This window comes from Triticum aestivum, chromosome 3B (genome assembly GCF_018294505.1).
Source record: "Triticum aestivum cultivar Chinese Spring chromosome 3B, IWGSC CS RefSeq v2.1, whole genome shotgun sequence".
Lineage (NCBI taxonomy): Eukaryota > Viridiplantae > Streptophyta > Magnoliopsida > Poales > Poaceae > Triticum > Triticum aestivum.
In genome coordinates this window covers 780943629-780967937 of record NC_057801.1, presented here as the reverse complement: position 1 = coordinate 780967937, position 24309 = coordinate 780943629, and the positions used below count along the sequence as shown (strand labels likewise).

At 44.3% G+C, this 24309-nt stretch overlaps 1 protein-coding gene and 1 pseudogene across 2 annotated transcripts; both read right to left on the bottom strand.

The window, feature by feature from the left end:
* Positions 1–8763: 8763 nt before the first annotated feature.
* Positions 8764–13558, bottom strand: LOC123067892 (disease resistance protein RGA5-like; annotated as a pseudogene).
* Positions 13559–15555: 1997 nt separating this feature from the next.
* LOC123072376 (disease resistance protein RGA5) lies at positions 15556–20533 on the bottom strand. Of its 2 annotated transcripts, XM_044495935.1 has the most exons (6): positions 20154–20532; positions 19038–19994; positions 16849–18828; positions 16720–16753; positions 16565–16613; positions 15556–15985 (listed from the first exon to the last, which is right to left on the bottom strand). In XM_044495935.1, the coding sequence occupies exons 2-3, from the start codon at positions 19850–19852 to the stop codon at positions 16872–16874; spliced, it is 2772 nt and encodes a 923-aa protein (XP_044351870.1). In that variant the 5' UTR covers positions 19853–19994; positions 20154–20532; the 3' UTR covers positions 15556–15985; positions 16565–16613; positions 16720–16753; positions 16849–16871. The 2 variants fall into 2 exon arrangements, with proteins under 2 accessions (XP_044351870.1, XP_044351871.1); XM_044495936.1 differs by having other exon boundaries at positions 16565–16753; positions 20154–20533.
* Between the last annotated feature and the right edge of the window lie 3776 nt (positions 20534–24309).

Here is a 24309-nt window from a genome sequence, read left to right as displayed (position 1 = left end):
TATAAAGATTAAAGAGTCAAGGTACTAAACATGCATGGCAGATATGTCCAGTCAGTAATAAAATTAGTTTCTAGCGTTCTTGGAGGATTTAAAGATAGGACACTACCGTCTTAAGCTAACCTTATGGAGACTTTTGTATATTTAATGCATACTTCCTTTCATTCTTAGACTGATCAAGTGAAAGTTGTGAGATAAAATATTTCTCCTGTGTAGACTCTTTAGCAACTATAACCTTCAAGGTGGACAATCAACATCTTTTCTTCTCAAAAGAGGCACATAGTTGATTTGCTGCTGTACAAGGATGGTAATCTGAAACAATTATGCAGCACAAGATAAGTGCTAAGTCGACCATTGGTAGCGAATCTACCAGACTCGCGAGGATCAAATTATGTGATTTTACATGTGCATCATAGCCATCAAAGGAAAATAAAAGTCACCCAATGGAACCAAAATTTCACAAACCTTAGTCAAGTTTTCCTATATTGCATATCCCTCCCCCCTGAAACAAAGAAAATAGTATTATAAGCTATGTAAAATACAACAAGGATAGGGGATGAATGAAACAAAAAAAATTGCATCCCACCAAACAACACCATGTTATGTAGTATTTACTATAAAAGGCCCTCTGCTCTAAATCCTGTGAGATATGGAGTGTGGTGGAAACATGCTGAACCAACATGAATAGGGTCCAAAATTAGATGCATACATCTTGAAGCACACACTGGAATTTTCAAGTTGCCATCCAACCTCCGGAAACTCTTTATGTCAAGAGAATTATACAACAAGACATGAAAAGGAATTGTAGGTTCAGACTAAATAATTACTAACCTTGGATTGTAGGTTCAGACCAAATAACCAAATAACTGACACACAAATATCAGTGGAATTAACTACAGTATACTCAACTACTATATAAAGAGATTTCAGATGCAAGACAACTACATAGTGCCCAAATTTGGTATCTTATCAATTGGTCCAAGTTTTTCATGTGGCACCGCATCTCATTTTTACTCTCGTCGCAACAGCAAAACAGAAGAATTTAATTTAATGCCCAGTCACAAAGTGTAAGCCTGAGCTAAAAGAATACCAAAAATAAGAGGACGGACAATTACTGCAATTTTTATACTTCAAAGTACCACAAATACACCTCAAACCCGGGTTGGTAGAATAATAAGATGAAACTACTGCTATCGTAGATTTGATGCTTGTACAAGTTCAGTTAAAAGTTGTTTAACAAGTGTACATCCTACCAAACTGAACTTATTTTTACTGCGTAGATTAACCAAAACATGGGGAATTTCACACCAACCGACGTACTAATATAGAACGAAAATAGTAGAAGAAAACAATGCAAGGACAGAACTTGGCTTCCCCCAGTTAACTCGTTGCAGTTTCAGTGGGTGGTGGCTTCCACTGTAACTCTGAACCTCTATTATTCTTTGGGGCAACTCCAAATATTTCACAACTGTTAAGTCAATAGTATGTATATCTTTTCAGCTAGCTTGTTATTTCTGGATGTTACAGTACATTTATGTTGCATCCTATCCGCGTGAATGCTATGGTGCATAGTGCAGGCAGGCATAGATGTACAACAATGCCATGCCTAACAATATTACCCCAGTTTCTGATTTCATTTTTGTGCTCTAACTTATCCTTGGGGATAAAGGAAAATTTTGTGACTGGGAAAATGCGCTACTAAGAACTATCTGATCAAACTACTTGCCAAGAATTTAATCCTCAGCAAGATGAGAATTAGAGCAAAGAGTAACAATTTATAAATGTAGTATTCCAAAGAATGTATAATAAAAAGAGAAGCGCGCTATATTTAGTTAGCTCAGAATGTTCTCATCAAGTTGTGATTCTGAACTTCTGATAGTGAACTCAGCAGACAAGTAAAAAGAGTAAGCAAGTAAGTACCAGATACGAAGCGAATGAACGACAATCTACCCATCTTGGACTTTGCTTGTCAGGACAATGATCATGAAGAGGTAGAAAATCTCATTGCAGAGCATGATGAAAAACTCGAGGGACAGCTTGAAAACGCCCATACCTAGGGAATAAAAACTTATTAAAATGTTAAAAGTAAGGCTTCCCAACTCTAAGTATAATCCATTTCAGTAAATCTTGACCTTGCGGGATGGTATATCTAACTTGGAAGATACTCCACAAGCTGAAACGTTCTTCTTCTCGCTGTCACTTGACAATGTCAGTTAGACATTCACTTGTCTAAAGATCACATGCTAATCATGTAGCAATCCTGAATGTGCAACATGCAACACACCATGTTGTTCTCTAACTCCATGAAAAACAGGAAAGGATCTTGTACCCCGATATTATCCTCATATGATTATACTGACCAGTAGTCACTTATTTCTGCCAAACTTGCAATATTGCATGTTATGGTAGCAAAACCAGTAATAATATTCCCACATATAACACGAATACATGAAAGAGCTTTATTTTCTCATACATTATTCTGCTTGACCAAATACAAAAAAAACAGGAATTGTGTATCCACTCAAAGTTTACCTAGAGCACATAGAGAATGTCATTTTACTCTTAATGACACTTTAAATGATTGATGATAAATGGTACTACAAACATGTTTACAACAGAATAGAGCTTATCATGATGTCATGTGAAGTGTTTTTCTTCACTTCCTCCGTTCTCTTGTCAGTACAAGTTTCAAGATCCGTCATGAAAGAGATACAAGGCAGACCTGTTTCCACTGCTTCTAGAGGTATCTCTTCTTGTGTCATACATTTTTCTTCTCCCTATTTTCTCTTATTAATTGGGTGGACCATTAGGAGAAGCGGTGAGAAATTTGATCGGAATGAATAGAAGATCAAGGAAAGCTACAACAATGAATAAATAAATTTGAAAGATTGGAAGGAGCAGAAGGAGGGATTTCACATCCTCACCAAAATTACTGTCGAATTCATGAACAACATCATGTGCTTCCCGGTAGTTATAATCCTATACTTCATGCGAGAAAGAATACCATTAACCTGAAGGAGAAGTCCAGCCCCTGAATGACCACCCAAAAAAGACCTTCAGAAATATGGATCAGACCAGGAGCACATTGGTTCCTCTATTGGACAGTAATGTCATCAGCACATTCAGATCCACACCAAGTCATTTCCATTCTTCTCAAAATATCACTATAACAAATTAATGAATTAAGCGTAAGAACTTTTTTCTCCAACTAAATAGCACAAACTAATGAAAATATGAACACAATCCTGTTATTTATCCATCATTTCTCAACTTTGAAAAACAAAATCAAATCAGACAACAGTATTGCAACAATTGGAGACAACACAACATGCGAAATAAGGGTAGAGAGATGTGTGAGTAGTCTGGCCCACACCAAATGGCAGCCTTTCTCACTTCTCTGGTGTCGCTAAGCGCACACTATCATACTGATAATTACTGAAGCAGCATGTAAACGTAGAATACAAGTAAATTCCTATTTAACAGAGTATAGTGTGCACCACATTACTTCATAGCCATTGTGAAATGAGCAAGCGAAAAGAGCATTTGACTACGTCACCCCCGCTATGGACAGCTAGGTCCTGCATATTGGCCTTTCTTATTTTGTTTCCGAAACCAGAGTATGCGAGTAAACTTTATAACCTTTTCCGTTCATGAAGTTCTGCTCTTAAATAAAAATCGTCCAGGAGTGTACTCCCTCCGTTCCAAAATAGATCCTTTAGTACAAAGTTGAGTCATCTATTTTGGAACGGAGGGAGTATATGTGAAAGCAAATAAGCTTGCTAATACATACTATTGCAAGAATAAAGAAGATAAGTGTGCATATACAGGACAAAAGAAGAAAATGTTTAACGTCGGGGCTATCATATTAACATACCAGCTCCATCAACTGTTATTTCTAATTGGGTAAATTTGGTACCGAACTTTTATAAACCAGCCGTTCGTACCTCAAAATTAAGCATCCCTCTATTATCACTCTCCCGTGATTCAAATTCTGTAAAGACCATCATCTCTTCCTCTGACAAGATTTCTCAAAAGATGTGACTATAACTGAAGAAATTAGAAGATTTGTTAAGTAATGCAGATTGTACTACCAAGCAAGCAAAAAAAAAAGAGTTTGATGTTCAGATCGTTTCAGTACCTTTAGGCAACCCCTCTTAAGCTTGCCTAAAAAACCTTTTTAATCTTGGTACAAACAAATGCATTGATTTTGAAAGAGCAAACCTTTCTGTCCAAAGGAATTGATCGCTGCTCTTCAGTGGAGGAAGCTGAGGCTCGGGCTCTGCTCTGTGGTCTGCAGACCTTGGCGGCGCTATACAGGGGGCCTATTATTGCTGAGACTGACTGCTCTTTTCTGACGAAGGAACTACAACCTGATTCTTGTAACCGCTCTGCCTGCTTTTCGGTGCTTCATGACATCAAAGAGGAGCTAAAGAAATTCCAAGGAGCTCAGGTGAGATACACAAATCGAAAGCAAAACAAGCTGGCGCACTGTCTCGCAGCCCGAGCTAGAAGTAAAGGGGACACGCAATGGATGGCTAACGTCCCGGATGACCTGAGAACAGTGCTGGATGCCGACTGTTTGGTTGGCTCAAGAGTAATGTAATTTTACTCTGTTTCCTCAAAAAAAAAGATGATTTTTTTCAGGTGCAACAGGGAACACTTGCTAGTGTCCAACACAACCTATGTCCGGTCTGCACAAGGTTTTGGATCCCAAGTGGACATTTCTTCTCGAGGGGCACCGGAATTTGCGGTTACCATGGTAACCGCGAAATACCGGAAAAAATTAGACAAAATTTGAAATTAAATTTTGAATTCAAATTTTTTGAGGTCGATATAGATAGGGGTTTAACTTCAAAAGATATCACCTACTTGCTCCTGGCGTAGTGGGCGCTGTTGAGGAAAGGCTGGCATTGCCACTAGGCCACGACCACTCATGTTAATATAGAAGAGATGGCTTATATTTAACTATACCCTTAGCGTTTGAATTCAAAATTTTCAAAATTTTCGAGATTTTTTGCCCGGTATGAGTATTTCTCGAGGGGGGCGATAAACACGGTAACCGGGCGAGATCGCGAAATTTCGTTCGGTTACCAAAACAGTGGGTCTGCACAACACACCTATCCAGGGAACACAGAAGTAACCTGTAAAATGAATGCACGACCATACTGGGAACAGGTCCACGCGTGTTGTTGCCGTGGCCGCACACAACTCCATTGACTCGACGCCCTCAACCCACGGGGATCCCTGCAAGTAGAACCATAAGAAGAGTACTGTTCTCTGAAATATGTGCATTCGACGGAAATTAGTAGGGTCAAATAACTGCTTGTAAAATCCCTAGGACCCGGAAACAAAAACCACATCGCCCGGCCCGCGGCGGTGTATCCCTCGTCGTTGAGTGCTAGCCGAGTCAACGTCCTAGCCGAAAATCAGGTATGCGGGAGGGGAGGCGGCGAGTCCAGCGCCCCGGCGTCTTTCCACATCGCGAAAGATCAATTGGCTTGATCTAGGGCTGCATCCGCTCAGCTCTCACCGGCAACAACGAGTTATATTAAGGCCGTTTCGCTCGAGAGAAGGAGAAAATGACACTAACTATGCTGGTAGCCGTTCCACTTGGAGGAGGGCGAGGCGCGACAACGACAGTAGCAGGAAGGAGGGATGGCGGTGGCGCGTGGGGGCAGGGAGTGAGAGCGCAGCGGTGGGGAGGCGTCGAGGGCTCGAGGCAGGTCGGGGAGGAGCAGTTGACGTCCGAGTGGATCGTGGGATTGGCTTCAATATTGTCGATGGTGGAGGGGAGTGGAGGCGTGATTGGGGATGGTGGAGGGGAGTGGAGACGGCTCGGCTGGGCGCGGCGGCCCGTGTGGACGGGGCGGACCGGGTGGCGTGCCGGCGGCCCGGGGCGGCTCGGCTGGGCGCGGCGTCCCGTGGACGGGGCGGGGAGGGGGCGGACCCGGCGACGCGTGGACGTGGCGGCCCGAGCGCCTGGAGCGTGGGCGCGGCGGTTCGGCGGTCCGACGGTCGTGCCCCGTGCAGACGGTGGCTGGTGGGGGAGGATGTGGGGGACGAGGTGGGGGCGATGGCAAAAACTGCCCGAGGGCGTGGTCGCGGGAGGGTTCGGAATTGTTTTTTTTTACGGAACGTGTTTCTGTGGATGGTAACCCAATGGCATGGTGGGTAATTAAAGCATAAAATGCGTTTGGTGTTTTGGAAGGATGTAGTCCATTAGATCGCAGGTTTGGATGGATAGAATGACTTGGTTTTCCGTCCTCTCGTGCTTTTATACTGGTAGTAGATACAATTTGCGAAAAGTCCATACTACCCTTTATACATTTTGTGAAGGGGGTGTACCGAAGCACATCAGTACATATAAACTGATGGTTCATCATGGGCAAAATGCAGGAGGGGGTAGAAACTTAATGGTTCTTGAATTGACTAAACCATGTTGAGTTCAGACTTCATCACTTCAGACATGATTGGACAGAATACTCGTCGTAGAAGGAAGATGGATCAAACGCAGTGTGCTTGACAGTATGGCTGGAGAAGATGCGGAGGCATGCACAATCAAGTCCGTGTTGAAGACATAAGTTAACTCATACTACCTGCAATGCCATGTTGAAGGAGATACATGTGAGTGTCCCTGCTAAATGTTACAGAAAAGGAAAAACGTTTTTTTTTGGAAATGGAGGCATATGCCCCCGGCCTCTGCATCATAAAGATGCATGCAGCCATCTTATTAAAAATCCACAAAGAATCATCAAAAAAGTCGTACAACTCGCAAACGGAGCAGAGCAAAGTAAAAAAGGAAAATTACAAGCTGACAAAGGCAACCGATACGGTAATAAGAAGGATAAGCTCCCTAAACTACTATCATGTTATGCGAGCGCCATCCGAACCGGTTGAAGATAACCTGAACTACCATCTCCCATCGGTTGCACCCAGTAAGAAAATTAAAGTGTGTTGTCTGTTAAAAATCATATCATCGCTGCAGTTTCATATAGCCAATAATAGCACACATATTCCAATCCGAATACGAGTCGCAGTAATCTGTTTAACCCCATCTAACCACGTCACAAACTATAATGTAATATCGAATGGAGGATTAATGTTGAAAGCTATATGAATCGTTCTCCAAAGTAGCTTGGCAAGTGGGCATTCAAGAAATAAGTGTTGTATTGTTTCATCATGATCACAAAAACAGCACCGCAAACTTCCTGCCCATCGCCTTTTAATTAAGTTGTCTTTTGTGAGTATCACTTGCTTGTGGACAAACCACATAAAGATTTTAATACGCAAAGAAACCTTAACCTTCCAGATGTGCAACGACCTTGAGAGGGGCCTAGAATTAATCAAATCCGTATAGAATGATTTCACCGTAAAAATCTCATTCTTAGTTAACTTTCATTGTGTCATATCTGGCTGGTCGGAGAGTTGAACTTCTACCAGTCTCCGAACCAAATGCATCCAGGCAGTCCATCTCTCACCAACTAACACACGTCTGAACTGGATGTTCAAGGGAATAGTTTGAAGGATTGTGCCTACGTAATCCTCCTTACGTTGCATAATATTATAAAGGATATGATATTGGACGGCCAGGGGCGTCTCTCCCAACCATGTATCCTTCCAAAATCTTGTTGACATCCCATTGCCAACCAAGAATTTGACCATACGAAAGAACAAGTCCTTCATTCTCATAAGTCCCTCAAAATGGCGAGTCAGTCGGTCTCATGGTAACCTAGGCTAGTTTTTCGAGTGTAAATACTTATTGCGCGGGATTTGTGACCATATACCCTCCGGCTCTATCTCTAGCATGTATAACCATTTGCTCATAAGACATTTATTCTTAATTTGTAAGTTCTCAATACCAAGATCCCCTTGGTCTTTAGGTTGGCAAAGGATATCCCATCGCGCGAGACAGTATTTCCTCTTGGCCTCATCAGACTGCCAGAAGAAACGAGATCTAAAGAAATCAAGTCGCTTCCGAACCCCTTTCGGAATTTCGAAGAACGAAAGTAGAAACATCGGCATACTAGTTAGCACTGAGTTAATGAGGACTAGCCGATCTCCATATGACATAAGCTTGCCCTTCCAGCAGCTAAGATTTTTTTCAACTCGTTCTTCAACACACTTTCATTCTACCAGAAAAGGAAAAACGTACTTCATTCAACTAGAGAAAAGGGCACATATGCTACTAGTGGACTGCTTGCTAATGTGAACCACGTTATATGAGATCTTGTGGCAAACAGAAATAACAATGGCTGCTACGTATTTGTGCGCCATAAGCGAAGTGACCGAGGCACAATCCACATTGCAGCTTTGTTGGAACTTCAGATAGACACATATACTGCTAGCAAATACATAGAGTTCTGGATTGTGGAAGCAGAGGCATGCAAATGGTTCAGTCAAATGTTCCGAACAGAAAATAAAAAACACAGGGCTCATCCAGGTACAAAAACACATATTAGTTAGAGTGTAGTATACCTGATTGCGAGATTTGATGAATCGACCTAGCACTCCGTCCGCCTGAAACTGAAAAATGAAAGCGGAGAGGAATAAACACTCGGTGAGCAAACAAGAACAAGAGGGACTAAAATTACAACAGAGGTAAGCTCTAGCGAACCTGAACGCTGGGAGCATGAACAAATGATGGGAATAAATGCTTTGTGCAACTAGTATATGTCAAAGGCAAGCATGGGATGGTTGGGGTGGTCCTCCACCGCAGCCCTCAGCGCAGCCTCTGCTTCATTCGCCTCTGCATCGATAATGCTAACCTCAACTCGCTCGCTGGAGGGAAGTGAGGACACCCTTTCTCATGAACACTCTTTTATAGAAGAGAGTTATTGATACATCGTCAGAAAAAGGTTTCATTTTGTAAATGTCACCCATAGAAGAGCAGCATGCTTCCGAGACACTAACGATGCGGGTTGTCATGATTAGTTGGCTTCCGAGACTTTTCTTGAAGAAAGCAGTACACTTGATTAATTTCCACACTTCTTTATCCCATATTCATCAATTATGATGAGGTACCTATATGATTAAAATTTTGAATTAGTCGACAAATCATTTTTTTGTAAAAATGTTTTATTTAAGTTGGCAATCAAACTACATGCCGTGAGATAAATAGCTTCATAAAAAATCGCGTGCAGTAGTTGTAATTGTAGAAATGTGCAATTGCGCGTATTGCACATTTCTAAAACTTAAGCTGCACATGTTTTTGAAATGTGTAATCCTATAATTTTCATAGGGTATTGATTCAACGACTGAGAATATCGACCTATAAGCAAGAATTTCTTGGCAACCCTAAAAATATACTCCCTAATTCTTACTAGAGGTTTAACACCAGAAAGATTTACTATAAACTTGTAATTAATCTACCATATGATATTATATATAAGAATTGGTGTTTCAATTTTGCAAGACCAAAATGTATCGATCCATAAGAACACTAAAATAGAAGCATACCTCTTGCCATTAAGGAATTCAATGAGTTCGTCAATCAGATGCTTTTCTTCCAATTCTTCATTAGGAATATGTGCATACTTCTTCTTGTCAAGTTCATAAAGAATATTTTTGAAAACTTTCTTCATGTCAGGATTCTGAGAAACCGAAACAAAAGCACAACAATCGAATTGCCCTTTGATCTTGTCATATGCTGCTTTGGCAAGAGTTGTCTTGCCTAACCCACCAAATCCAACAATAGAGACAATCCTCAATGGATGCTTTGACCAATCATCATCTTTTTTCAACATGTTGATCAACTCATCTCGTGTTTCTTCAATGCCGACGAGCTCTATCACATCTGTGTACAGGGCCATCATGCGAGGGTCAACACAAGCACCAATGCTTGTATCTTGCATATCTTGCTCGTACCTTTGACGTAGCTCGGCCAACTGCTTAGCTTGATGAACCGCTTCTTCGAGAGCATCAGAGATCCAGTGGAGATCCTTGCCAATCATGAATAATCCTTTGACCTTCTTGAGTATCTTCTTGACTCTATACTCAGGGTTGGCAGGCTCACCACTATCCTCCACACGCACCATGAAGGCGTCAACTATGTCCTCCATGTGGTAGGACAACTCCTTCACCTTTCCTGCCCAAATCTTGACACCCTCGTCGAGTTGTTCTGGGGGCACTTTCTCCACCTTGCGAAGGGCAGCGTCCATCAGCGTGAGCTCTGTCACAAGAGACTCAATGCCTTTTCTCATGCGTTTCTCCAGGGTGAAATCACTGACGAGGAGAGCACTGAGCTTGGGAGGAGAAGGCCGATAGCCCCCAGGGGGATCTCCATGGCAAGCTGGATCTCTCTAGCTACACAATGTTGTGGATGTGTTTTGGGTGGAAGGAAGCTAGGTGGTAGGGCTCTGAGGTTACAATGAAGGCATCGTGGTCATGTTTCGTATTGTTGTTCCAAAATGATAAGCCATGTATAGTGCATGATTTTATTCTGTCAACCAAGAGCAAACAATATTACTCTGCATAGCTGGTGATGTGTGCAGACTCACTACCATGTGGTCCTTTGCACAGATGGGTCCCATGTATCAACTAGCTGTACTAGTCTCTACTCCTAATGAAGCAGTTGGTAGTCTCGCTTCCAGGTTTTTTTTCGTCCCACAACTTTCGTCCGGGTTTTTTTCGTAGGTTAACCGTCGTAGATTTTTTTCGTCGCCTCCCCCACTTCATCGGTTTATTTTCACTTCACCCTCTCACACAACGAAAAAAACTGAACGGATCAGAACTTTCTATACTGATGCAAATTATTTAGTAATGTCTTTATGTAAAAGAATCAATCACAATCAATTTCTAATATAAAATCTAAATTAATTAATCTTCATAATGTTTGTTTCCTTTCGAATCACGTCCATAACTTTCCTTCCTTGTTTGGGCAGAAACTGTTTGGTAGCAGAGATTAGGAAGCTTCCTATGAGTGTAGTAATAGGAAGTATTCTTTTTCTTGATGATTCGTTTCCATGCATGATGATAGTAAATTAGGCCAATATTCACCACTATTTATCAACGTCATCAATCGTATCCATTCCTACCAGTTTTAAGGGAATCTGCTCGCTATGTCTTTTTTAAGGGGATCCGCTCGCTAAGTCGTCGTCGCACGTTATTTTCACAAACAATCTCTACTCCTAATGGAGCAGTTGGTAGCCTCGTACGGTTTATTTTTGTCCTTCTCCCACCTCCACTGGTTCTTTTTCTCTCCACTCTTTCCTTGCAAACCAATAATTTCCTAACATACAAAAGATCACGAATCTATCTTTCCTTACCCGAACCAATCGCGCCCTACATCAGTGCATTTCTTTATTAAGAAAACTAACACGTAAATCTTAACGCATTGTAAACAAATCCCGTTATGGACCTAATTAATTTATTATGGAATCTATACGTGGTCGCATTGGTTCTTTTTCTCTCCACTCTTTCCTTGCAAACCACTAATTTCCTAACATACAAAAGATCACGAACCTTACCCGAATCAATCGATCCCTACATCAGTGCATTTCTTTATTAAGAAAACTAACACGTAAATCTTAACGCATTGTAAAGAATTCCCGTTATGGACCTAATTAATTTATTATGGAATCTGTACGTGGTCGCATCTCTCCCCTCGTGAAAAAATCGCATCCATCTCCCGTTAAAAAGGAAAAGAGAACATGAACGATCAATCCCACACCATGCATCTCAGTAGCAAAAAATCGCCCCCGCCTCTGCTACTGCGCCTCGCCGTGTGCCCGGCTCGACCCATGCCTCGCCTGCATGGCTGGACGCCGCCGTCTCCACCGCCACGTACAAGAAAACGGTGGGCAGAACCATCCATTCAAATCGCACACCCCCACCCTCCTCCGCAATCCCTAGCCCCGCATCACCCTATCGCTTTCTCGCCTCTCTTTCCCTCGATGTAGATGGTGCCGAGCGGCGGCCTCGAGCACCGGCAGTGCCGCCCTCTCTATCTTCGCTGCGTCGAGAGATGGGCCGAGGCTATCGTCGGTTCGCCGCCCACGATTGGGCCGCCTCCGGTTGTCGCGCACCACCGGCTCCACCTAACGTGCCCGACCCTCTCCGCTTTCGACCTTCCGGCGACCACATCCCTCCGCGCCTCCATCCATCATCCACAAGGCCACTCCCTGCACCCACCCTCCTAAATTCTCCATACCGGCGGACAATCACCGAAGATCCAAGTTGGCCCGATATCAATTTTCTTACATGCTTTCTTTATCAGTTGGTGATGGGAATGGGTTCCAATTTCTCTCTCTGACTGTGGATTCGCAGGCAATAAGCGCTTCTACATGCATCCTCCTGTCGGTCCCTAAAGTACCAAGGTAAATGGTTGATGTTGCGTTTGTCTAGGATGATATATGTTGGCTCTGTTCCGGTTCATCCGAGCAGTTCCGGTACATCGTGCATTTATCTTGCCAGTAATGTTCTGTGATGCTCTGATGCACTTTGGGAATTGTTTATCTTGTCTTCAGTGCAGAACATTTGTTTATTAATGCATGAGAAGAATCCTTGTTACTACCTTGAACCTGTTTTATAATCCATATTGTTATGCACTAGCGCGTGTGCGTGTGAAATAGATGGATATTATGGTCCCGTACCCAATAAGATGGATGTGTGTGTGTTAGAGAGAGAGAGAGAGAGGGAGAGGGGGAGAGAGAGTGAGGAGGAGGGAGGGAGAGAGTGTGTGTGAGAATTTGATGGTAAAAAGGTCGCCAATGTCACTTGATATGTATGAGAATATTAAATGTAATATTAACATAATTGATATTAAACTCTTAAATTTAATGTGGCCCCGTTGCAACGCACGAGTGTTCTTCTAGTACCTAATAGTGTTACTCTGGTTGCTTAGGCAAGGCTCGGTCCGATCTTAGACCGGCCAAACAACCTAGGATGCCCCCTTTGAACTGCATAGCCAAAATTAAATTACAAGGCGCTACCAATCTACAAGCGTAGACCCTGCAAACGCGTCGCTGTACCAAAGAAAAAAAATTAGAGCACGCAAGCCCACCTGCTCCGTGAGTGAGACCATATATGTGTTACTAAAAAAACTAATGAATACCAATGTGGATGTGCATGTGTTGTGACTATGTCTAAGCGTACGTATGGAGATAGTTTAGTTTAGTTAAACAACTCAGTTTGCATTATCTCAGAGAGAACCATAGCCGCCTTGGTCGTTGGTTTAATCACCATGCGTACACGTAAGGACTACTACGCAAGGCCTTGGTCGTTGGTTTAATCACCATGCGTACACGTAAGGACTACTATGCCGGAGGAGCAGCCCAGAGGAGGCACGAGGCCAGATCTGGCGCCCCCCGTCGCGGATGAGGGGAGGGGGCAGCAGGGCCAAACCCACGCGCGCGGGACGGATCCCGCCGCCGCCAGCCTTTGCCGGGCTTTGCCCGACGTTGTTTTGCCGGCGGCGGGGAGCTGCAGTGGCCGGAGAAGAGGCTGTGGCGATGCCCAGCAGGGTGGCCGCCCGAGTCGCCTCAGAGAGACGACGCGGGGGCTGCTCTATCACTCCGGATTGATCAATCGGCCGGTCTTCCCATCTTGATGGCGTTGTCTTCATCCCCCGGTCTTGTGATGTTTTGGGTGTGCTATGTGAAGTTCTATGCTTGGCGACGCCCTTCGACTACGCCGATGGCACATAGGTGCCGTGGCGTCGTCTTGGCCCGGGTGGCCGTTCGAATGTACCCCATGACATAGGTGGTGTCGCGGCGTTGTGCAGTCTTGGTTGCCCGGTGCTTTTCGATTGCTTCGACGATGCAGCGTCATGATTAGTCTCGGCTCGCCGCTGCAGTTCGAGCGCCCGTGGTGCCCCTTGTTTTGATGTTTTGGGTGTGCTATGTAGAGTTCTATGCTTGGTGATGCCTTTCAGCTACGCCGGTGACACATAGGTGTCGTGGCGTCATCTCGGCCCGGGTGACCGTTCGAATGTACCCCATGACACAGGTGGTGTCGCGGCGTTGTGCGGTCTTGGTTGCCCCGATGCTTTTCGATTGCGTCGATGGTACAGTGTCATGGTTTTGCCTCGGCTCGCCGGTGCAGTTCGAGCACCCATGGTGCCCCTTGTTGTGTTGTGTCCCCCCTCGCCATGTGTCTGTCTGCGTGTTATTTTGCTTTATTTCTTCTTCCTGTGCTTCGCTGTATTTCTCTGGTTCACTTGAACCCTATCTTGTATTAGGCTGCAAAGCCTACAGGCAACAAATGAATACAATTCAGGTGGGGAGAATCCCTCCCCCCCCCCCCCCCCCCCCCCCCCCCCCCCCCCCGCGAAAATTAAAAAAACAATATTATCAAATCTCAAGTACCTGTTGCATAATTAAGATGTGAGAATTTAATCCTAAATAACTTTGTATGGATATGAACCTTGGAACCGAGGTAGAATTTTTATTTTCAGCACAAACCAGGTAGACTTGAACATCTTCTGTCCGCCATCCCACTATCTGAATCCCAAGCACCGCTGAGCATCTCTGAAGAAGAGAATAAGCAGTGCAGCGGCGGTAATCCATGAGTACGATGGTGGCCAAGCGAAGTTGAGATGACGATCGATGTTGGCGACAAGTCCTCGATCGGTATATTATCCGAGTGAACCACATCACGGCGCAGTTCCAACAATTTCCACCAAGACGGTAACCCATTGTACTCTCCTCTGTCTACACTTGTAACAATGCAAAACAGAGCTCCTGCTGTTCGCATCAGAGAAAAAGCACAGAAAAAGCAGCACTTACGACGTGGAAAAGCACCAGACACATTGCCTTAGTTTGGTGTTGAGCCGAGCTTGTGGCTTTCAACTGATTCTAAAGGAGAAGACTGACAGTAGATGAAGGGAGACAGGGAGTACACTTCTGACCCTATCAACAAACTTTGTCACAAAGTGAACTCGACATGAAAGTATTTCACGATCTGACCCTTTTAGCAACACCAGAGCCCGCGGCGTTTCTTCCCCAAATAAAAACGCTGAGCTAGCTAGCGTTCCTGCCCAAAGGAGAAACGCCGAGCTAGCTAGCGTTCCTGCCCAAAGGAGAAACGCCCAGGTTGCTCGCGATGCGGACCAGGTAAGTAACGCCAAGGGCTTTGGCGTTTCTGCGCTGGCACCCAGCCCATTAGCTTTCCCGTTGCCAAAGTAAAAAGCTGCTCCTAAACCCAGGGCCTAAACGCCAAGCCCTATGGCGTTTCTGGCCAAGGCAGCAACGCCAACTTGCTTGGCGTTTTTATGTGGATTGGAAACGCTAGCTACTCCGGTGTTTGAATGTGGATTTGAAACGCTAACTAGCTCGGCGTTTTTATATGGAGAAGAAACGTCACGGTCTGTGGCGTTGCTAAAAGGATCAGATCGTGAAATACTTTCATGTCGAGTTCACTTTGTGGCAAAGATTGCTGAAAAGGTCAGAATAGTGATTTCGGCCAAGTAAACCCAATCATTCTTACCTCCGGAAATCATTGCATCACTTAAGGGCCAATAACTCTACAGACTAAATATGACAGCAAAGCAAAGGCACAAGTGAGATGCACCAGCAATTCAAATTCCAGTTTGAATAAACTAAAAAAAACATGTACTTATTATAAGCTGTAAGAGATGTCAAATCAAAACGGCATATTTGAATAAGCCAATATGACAAATAGTACAAACTGGACGCAACTATTTATAGTTTGTGTGTCTGGAATGAACATCGAGTCTGAAATTAAGTTGTTACAAACAAAGGAGTTCAATGAAGAGAAGGCAAGAGAACAGCCAAACCTAGTAATAACTAATGGTTCGCAATGGGTGAAAAGCAGGGGGGAGGGGGGATACAAATTTAATGGTTCTTGAATTGCCAGAAGCAAGTTGAGAATTCAGACATGAGTGGACAGATTGAGAGCTTCGTCTCGACACAGCCGGAAGATGGGTCAGACGCAGTATGCTTGACTGTTTTGGTTGGAATAAAGGCGGCACCCGGTTTGGAGGCTTACACCATCGAAGCCCAGGTGGACGAGAATTTTTAGCTGCTACTACCTGCAATGCCATGTGGAAGGATATACATGTGAATGGTTCTGTTAAATGTTACACAGAAGAAGAAAACAGAGTCCATCCAGCTAGAGCAAAGGTCTATACACATATTACTAGCGGATTGCTTGCTAACCCGGGCTACGTTGTATGTATGTGATCATTTGGCAAGCAGAAGAAATAATTGATGTTATGTATGTATGCACCATAAGTAAAAAAAAAGGTTCGTGCTAGTAGAGAAAAACAATTAAATGGCCCTATGTATCTTTCCGGTGTAAATTAAGAGCACTGTTTTAAATAGCCCGCTATAGCTCCGCTATAGCACGCTATAGCGTTTACATAAGGTCTTGCGCTAAGAGACTTTGGTCCAAACAAATGAACAAACATTTTAAATAGCGCGCTATAGCTCCGCTATAGCACGCTATAGCATTTGGAAGAGGTCCGCCGCTAAGATGCTTAGCGCGCTATTTGAAACTTTGATTAAGAGACCAACACTGAATAGATGGATGTTGCAACATTTTGGCTAAAGAAAATGCAAAAAGTGAGAATAGTTTGGCGCTTCTAATCAATGGAGTTAGTATAGTATACCTGATTGCGACATTTGATTAATCGATCCGAGCAATCCGCCCGCCTGAAACTGAAAAACCGAAGAAGAGAGAAATTAGACACTTGATGAGAAAGAAAAAAAAAAGAACTACAGGAACAACAGAGGTAGCTCGTGGAGGAGTATATATCTGGCAAACCTTGACGCATGCTTCGCTTCCTCTCTGCCTAGAACTGAGCAAGAAACAAAGAAAGGGCAATGAACAACTGGGAGAATGTACAGATGAGATAATGGAAATACATGCTTCTTGTGCGGCTAGTGTACGTACTTTTCCCCATGCATGCTTGTGTGCTAGTAACGTAGGTCAAGGACGGGACGGTTGGGGTGGTCCTCCACTGCGGCCCTCACCGCAGCCTTTGCTTCATCCACCTCCCAGTCGCTAGCTTCCTCCTTTACAACTGAAACCTCGACTTCCTCTAGGGAAGGGAGGTGCCGCATGCCCAAATCAATGTTTTCATGGGAGATCCACTTAGCTGGGAAGGTGAATGAAAGGCGTTTAAGCCTTGGCGCTGCTCCTCGTGGAAACATTGACGGCACGACGTCAATACAAACGAAGTAGCACTCTGTAGCACATGGGAATGCACCAGAGGAAAGGACAGGCACTTCCACCACATTCCCTCGTGAGGAATCAGCAAGACATAGAAGCATGAGAGAACAAAGAGCCGGCATCATCCCAAGAAGCCGGATGTCCTCCGATCGCACTTCATCCACGGTTAAACTGAGATAGGCGAGTAGAGGAAGTGATGAAGGATTAATCCATGCTGGCAGTGTCTGGAAGAAACTGGACATTGAGGGAATAAGCAATCTACGGAGTTGTACAGGGGGCACCCAACTGTCACTCATCAAATTGAGATGTTCAGCATCAGACACAATATAGAGACTGTCCAGTTGGCACAACTTACCTAGGGATTCCTCCACAGCTTTACCTAGGGATTCCAATGATGCTTTATCTAGACTCTCATTCAGATCTTGCAAACCAAACCGGAGCACCCTCAGTTTTGTCAGATGGCCCAGCTCTTTCACAACATTGACGTCCTTGTCAGACAACACCGGTTCACCTAGCACTTCCAGAGAAGTCAGGTTACATATCCCAGGCGGCAGCTTCGTTTCATTGGCAATATACAGGCACATCAGATGTCTTAGTTGCACAATACTCGATGGCAATTCTGTTATCCAAGTACTTCTTAAGTCCAAGGTAAGCAAAAACTGTAGGCTCCCTATTTCCATGGGAAGGTCCTGGACATCAGTACCTTTTAGCCCTAAGTACCTCAAATGTAACAGATTCCCCACATATTCAATATCTGAGACATCACAACCTTCCAAATCCAGTACACGGAGTAGTTGGAAACGTGAAATATCCAGTTTTTTTACAGCAATATTATTGGTCCAAAAAAGAGATCTTACTTGTGCCATCCCGGTGGTTTCCACATCTACTTTGCTATTTTGGATTGATAATCTACGAACCTTACTTTGCGAGTTAGACATTTTTATCTTGGTGCAATCCAATATAGTGACAAAGTTCTCTTCACTTGAAATTGAGCATATGAGATCAAGCACCATGTCATGTACACTGCAAGCTTCCTCCTTCTCTCCCCAATTATCTTCAATGTCTATTGGACTGATCATACTTCTATTCACTAGCTCATTAAAGTAGCTCTTACCGAGCTCATACAAGCTACTTTCTTGGTTTTCACTATAAACAAAGCCCTCGGCTATCCACTTCCATATCAGCTTGTCTCTTAAAATATGACTATCTTCTGGAAAGATGCTTAGGTATAATAAGCAAGGCCTCAAATATGACGGTAAATCATAATAGCTGAATAGTAATATCTTCTTCATCTCCTCCACGCTGCGGTCTTCCGCGAGTCCCCTGCCAATGGAATTGAGCAAAGCATACCATTGCTCCTTTGTGTTTATCCGATGCTTGTTAGCCATAAGACTTGATATAGTAATAATGGCTAACGGTATTCCACCACATTTCTTCAAGATGTCTTCGGATACTTGCACCAATTCTTTAGGACACCCTTCCTCATGAGAAAATACTCTTTTACAGAAGAGCCTTCTCGAGAGATCATTCGAGAGAGGTTTCATTCTGTAAATATCATCACTAGAAGAGCAACATGCTTCAGAGACACTTACGATACGGGTTGTCGTGATTAATTTACTGCCATGACTCTTCTTGGAGAAAGCACACTTGATTAGCTCCCATGATTTTTCATTCCATATATCATCAATTACGATGAGATACCTATATGATAGTTTGCAAGAGTTTGGTTACAAATCAATTGGTATATCTATTTTTTTATGAAGATACTATTATTAAAAATGATGAGATAAAGGGAAAAAATGCAGAGGAGAGAACTCCAGAAATTTATGTCAACACTACAACCTATATATAGTGGATCAACAATCTGCTATTAGCAAAGAATTGTTATAACCAGAAAAAAAGGAGAATACCTCTTGTCATTAAGAAATTCAATGATTTCATCGATCAGATGTCTTTCTTGCCATTCTGTATTATGAATGTGTGCATACTTGCACTTGTCAAATTCATACAAAATATTCTTGAAAACCTTCTTGATGTCGGGATTTTGAGAAACTGAAACAAAGGCACCACAATCAAATTGCACTTTGAGCTTGTCATACACTGCTTTGGCAAGAGTTGTCTTGCCCATCCCACCAAATCCAACAATAGAAACCGTCTTCAATGGATGCTTCGACCAATCATCACCTTCAATCAACATGTCGATCAACTTGTCTCGTGGTTCTTCAACGCCGACAAGCTTTGTAACATCTGTGTATAGGGCCATCACGCGAGGGTCAACACTAGCACCAGCGTCGGAATCCCGCGTCTCTTGTTCATACCTTTGACGCAGCTCGCCCAATTGCCTAGCTTGAACAAACACTTCTTCGAGAGCATCAGAGATACGATGGAGATCCTTCCCCTTCTTGAATAATCTCTTGGTCTTCTTGAGCAACTTCTTGACTCTGTTCTTTGGGTTGGCAGGCTTGCCACCATCCTCCACACACACCATGAATGAGTCAACGATATCCTCCATTTGGTAGGACAACTCCCTCACCATTCCTGCCCAGATCTTGGTCCCCTCATCGAGCTGGTCTGCTGGCACCTTCCCCACCTTACGCAGCGCGGCTTGCATGAGTGTCATCTCTCTGACAAGAGACTCCACGCCTTTCTTCACGCGCTTCTCGAGGGTGAACTCGCCAACAAGCAGTTCGCCGAGCTTTGGGATGAGAGGGCGGATAGCTGCCATCGCGATCTCAATGCTGGGATGGACCTCTCTCTACATGCAAGATTGCGGTAGTACTGGGTGGAAGATAACAGTTGGTTGCTACAAAGGCTCTCCTCACTGTGTGTTTGTTTGTTGTTCCGGAGAATACAGGAGTGTGTGAAACCTGGAGTGAGATGAATGATTACAAGCATTTAGGATCAGCATAAAACAACAACAACAACAACAACAACAACAACAACAACAACAACAATTTTGTGATGTTCACAAAACAGGTGGAAGTGAAACTAAACAACAACAGGTGGACTAGTGGGAGTGAAATTACCTTCAGACAAACAGTAAGAGCTTGCAGAGAGACCAGTAGAGAACGCCTGAGATGAACCAGGGCGGCTAGAGATGGAGATGGACGACCGTGGCTCGAGGATGTAGAGGTGGTCGACTAAAATCAGCAGCTCGAGGCTCCGGTGGAAGAGGAGGGGACAAATGGGTTGGAGCAGGGCCTGGGCCGGGGTCTGGTGCAGGCTCGAGTAACTGACGGGCGGATCCGGAGTCAGGGCCGGCCGGCGCCCGGCGGTGAGGCTCGAACGCGGGCGGGCAGGCTTGGCGGCGGCGACAGCTAAGAAACCCCGACGCCTCTCTGTTTCTCTTCTCGTAATGGCTTGTGTGTGTGTTGTGTGTAGCTGCCGCGAGCAGCATAAAGATTGGACTGATGATTTTCCCGGGCTGTAGTACAAGACTTAAATTTAGCCACCAACCGGCCGGAGCGATGAGTGGTCTGGTCATGTGCAGTGCAGCTCAGGCTACGCTGCCAGTGGTCCGTCCTAGCTTTAACTGCCTTGGTATGATCCAAACTGGCCACTGTTGGACCGCTGCGTTGGCTACCAATTTAAGTCGAGGGCATTCACACGCTGGATGCAACTGTGGCAGTGGGATCACGCGCTCTTGTCGGCAACACTGCTGCTCGAAGCAAACGGGTCGTATGAATGAAGAAAACCAAACCATTGATGCATGTGCACTATGCAGTTTTGCACCGAACAAACATGTCATTTTTTTTAGGAAAGGAGGACGACCCCTGGCCTCTGCATCTGGACGATGCATATGGTCATTTTATTAATTATTGACACAAGACCGTACAGAGTCATACAACAATAAGTCTAAAGCCACCAAACTAAGCAACAACTGTCGCTATCCCTATCCAGTTGATGTAGGGGCGCTGAAAGTCTGGGCCTAATACCGAACAGACCACGCAGCCAAACCTAAACATCTAAAGACTTGAGGTCCCACCCAGGACGCCTGCCGGGTATGGGCACCCACCAGTCCGGCGTGCTTCTCAATCAGGACCCCTGTCGGGTATGAGGAGGCCGCCGCAGCCACCTGCCACCAATCCATCTTGAGAGCTGTACTGCTGCATCAACCTTGCCCGGTCCAACTGCCGCCGACGCCACCATGACGCCAGGCAGCGTCACCCTCCTGTGCGAGTCCATCTCCGCTCATCAGGCGCCGAGTCTCCACTGCGCCACGCCGCCGAGATCCACCGTCATCAATGGAGCCGATGAAACACCACTCCTCCTGTTGTCCCTTGTCATTTAACTGCTTCATTGTGATTCGACCAAGCAATGGCACGGAGCTAGCGTAATTTTCAAAGCCTGGACACACCGTAAGCTAAAGTATTCATTGATCTACTCCCACTGTTATCACTACTTAGCCAGCTTTTAAATCTAGGCCGATACGGCCGATATATCACTTTTGGGGCTTCTACCGATATAAGCATAACACATCATTTGGTAAATATCATTTTCCAACATATCATCCGATATGAACCGAAACATCGACTGATGTGTGCACTGATATAGAACGATGAGTAGATGACAACAATTCTTTATTAGAAAGCAGTGAAAGCATTATGCGTTTACAATTTCATTATATATTATTAAGTCATGTGCAATGTTTTGTACAAATGCATATATATCTTACTGTTTTGAATCATAGAGAGATTTTGTGAATCCTTCCTTAATAGTTTCTTTATCAACAAGTTAATAAACTAGGAATCTAAAAGTTTTATGTTAAAGCATTGAGATCATACATTTTCTTTTACTAAAAGTAAATGTCTTGAACAAGAATAATGAAAAAAAAAACAAGACTTGGTTTCTCCGATATATCTACATATCGTCCGATATATCACCCGATATATCCGACATCCGGTATGTCGAAGCCAAACCGATACGAACCCCGATATCAGATGCTTTGAAGCTTGCTACTTAGTGATCCCAACGGTTTTAAATTTCTTTACAAAGGGAGCACCAAACACCACAAGTATCATATATTTCAAAGCCTGGGCACACTCTTATATTTGGGTAAGTAATATTTCATATAGACCACAAAAGTACAGAATAACTCGCTAAACAATAGCCACACAACCAAACGAATAATTCTGAAACTGAATAAACATAATCGACACAATCAGCATTCAATTGCATAATTTTTCCATAAATTGTAGGTAATAACTCACCTAGCCGTCGCTTGCCGCCGAAGGCCCACGTCGTGGCGGGTCGCTGTCTAGTGCTCGTTGGAGATCTGACGGCCACGAGCCACCACGAGCCGGAGTGAAATTCCCACTAGGAACGCCTAGGCTCCCGCGCTTGCGCTTCCAATCACAATCTCCGCCGGCCGGAGTCGATTGGAGGTCCGGCTGTGCGCCATCTCTTGCGGGCTTGCTGGCCGTCGCTGCACTACTACTCCACCTCGCTGCCTCCACTAGTTCGGAGTAGTAGGGCCTATGGCATAGGCACGTCGCGCGGCGGACAGACGAAAACCACGCGAGGCAGACGACGAGCGATGCAACCAGATCGATCTATTTGTGTTTTTTAAGCACAATCGATCAAAATCACTAATTAAGTACTACCTCCGTCTCGGTGAATAAGTCATTCACGTAATTCTAGGTCGACAATTTAATTTTCTAAATATATATTATATGTGACAAAAATATATATTTAAAAACTACATCCGTGTACAAATCTAGTGATATACTTTTCATGACATATAACACATATTTAATTCCTCAAATCGATGACCTAGAACTGCGTGAATGACTTATTCACCTAGACAGAGGTAGTAGTATTGTTTTCGAAGATCACTCACACCTCCCCGGTTTGTGACACGTGGTGCGCCACATGCGCGTCACTTGTCGCAACCTCAGAGTTCTTCCTTTTTGAGCAGATATGTTTATTCAAAACGTTTTATCTCTTAAACCATGCGTCCAAATCTCGAGCCGTTTTCACCGTTCAAGTTCTCGCATCGAGATCTTCAAAACTAGATCATATGTTAAAAGGTTTTGCGAACTTTTTTTTGACGATAGAAATCGAACCTGGAGCACGTTTTTTCACTTCCCGCAGAGGCACACGTTTTTTTCCTTTCCCGCAGAAGAAAATCCGTGCCTTCCTCGGAACAAAAAAACGCGTTTTTTCCTTTTCCGAGAGGCAAATTCATGCCTCTCGCGGAACGAAAAAACCATGCTTTTTTTCTTTTCCCTGAGGCACGACCGTGTCTGTTGCGGAACCAAATATGTGCCTGCACGAGAAATAAATTCATGCCTCTTGCAGAACAGAGAAGGTGTTTTTTTTTCTTTCTCAGAGGCACGATGCCTCCACGAGAACTAAATCCATGCCTCCCGGCGGATGGAAAAAACGTGTTTTCCCCCTTTACGAGAGGCATGACCGTTCCTCTTGCGAAAGCAAATACGTGCCTCCACCAGAACTAAATCCATGCCTCTTACGAAACCAAAAAAAGAAAACATGTTTTTTTTCCGAGAGGCATGATCGTACGTCTCGTGGAAGCATATCCATGCTCCACGAGAAGTAAATCTGTGCCTCTCGCCGAACGAAAAAACACCTTTTTCCCTTTCTGACAGGCACGATCGTGCCTCTCGCGAAAGAAAATCCGTGCCTCCACGAGAAGTAAATTTGTGCCTCTCGTGGAACGAAAAAAGGAACCGTGTTTTCTCGCGTCCAAATCCTAAGAAAAACTGGGGGGAAACCGAAAAGCCAAAAAAATCCTAACTTTTTTAGCTAAAAGCCGAAAACACGTACAGATAAAAAAACAAATTCCGGAGGAAGCGCCCATAGCACGACATGTGGCGGCGGCTGAAAGTGCGCCTTATGGCGCGGTCCCATCCCACACTAAGTGACCCTTGCATGGGATCCCGAAGGAGTACTCCTAGATTAGTTGCTCTCATCGTTCCATTCATCATGTTCGTGTTCTTTCCACGAGCTGACTAGCCTCTTGTGGCCCATGTAAGGGCATCTCCAACGGTGATCCGTAAATTTTCTCCCGCATCTGTCCACGGACAGGGGTGGGGGACTAGTCCGGGGACACGGATGCGGGAGGCAGCCATCTAACGCTAGTCGCATACATTTTCGCAACAACTCGAACTAACAGATGAAATTCGTTCAAACACGTCCGGATTTCATATAAACACGACCGGA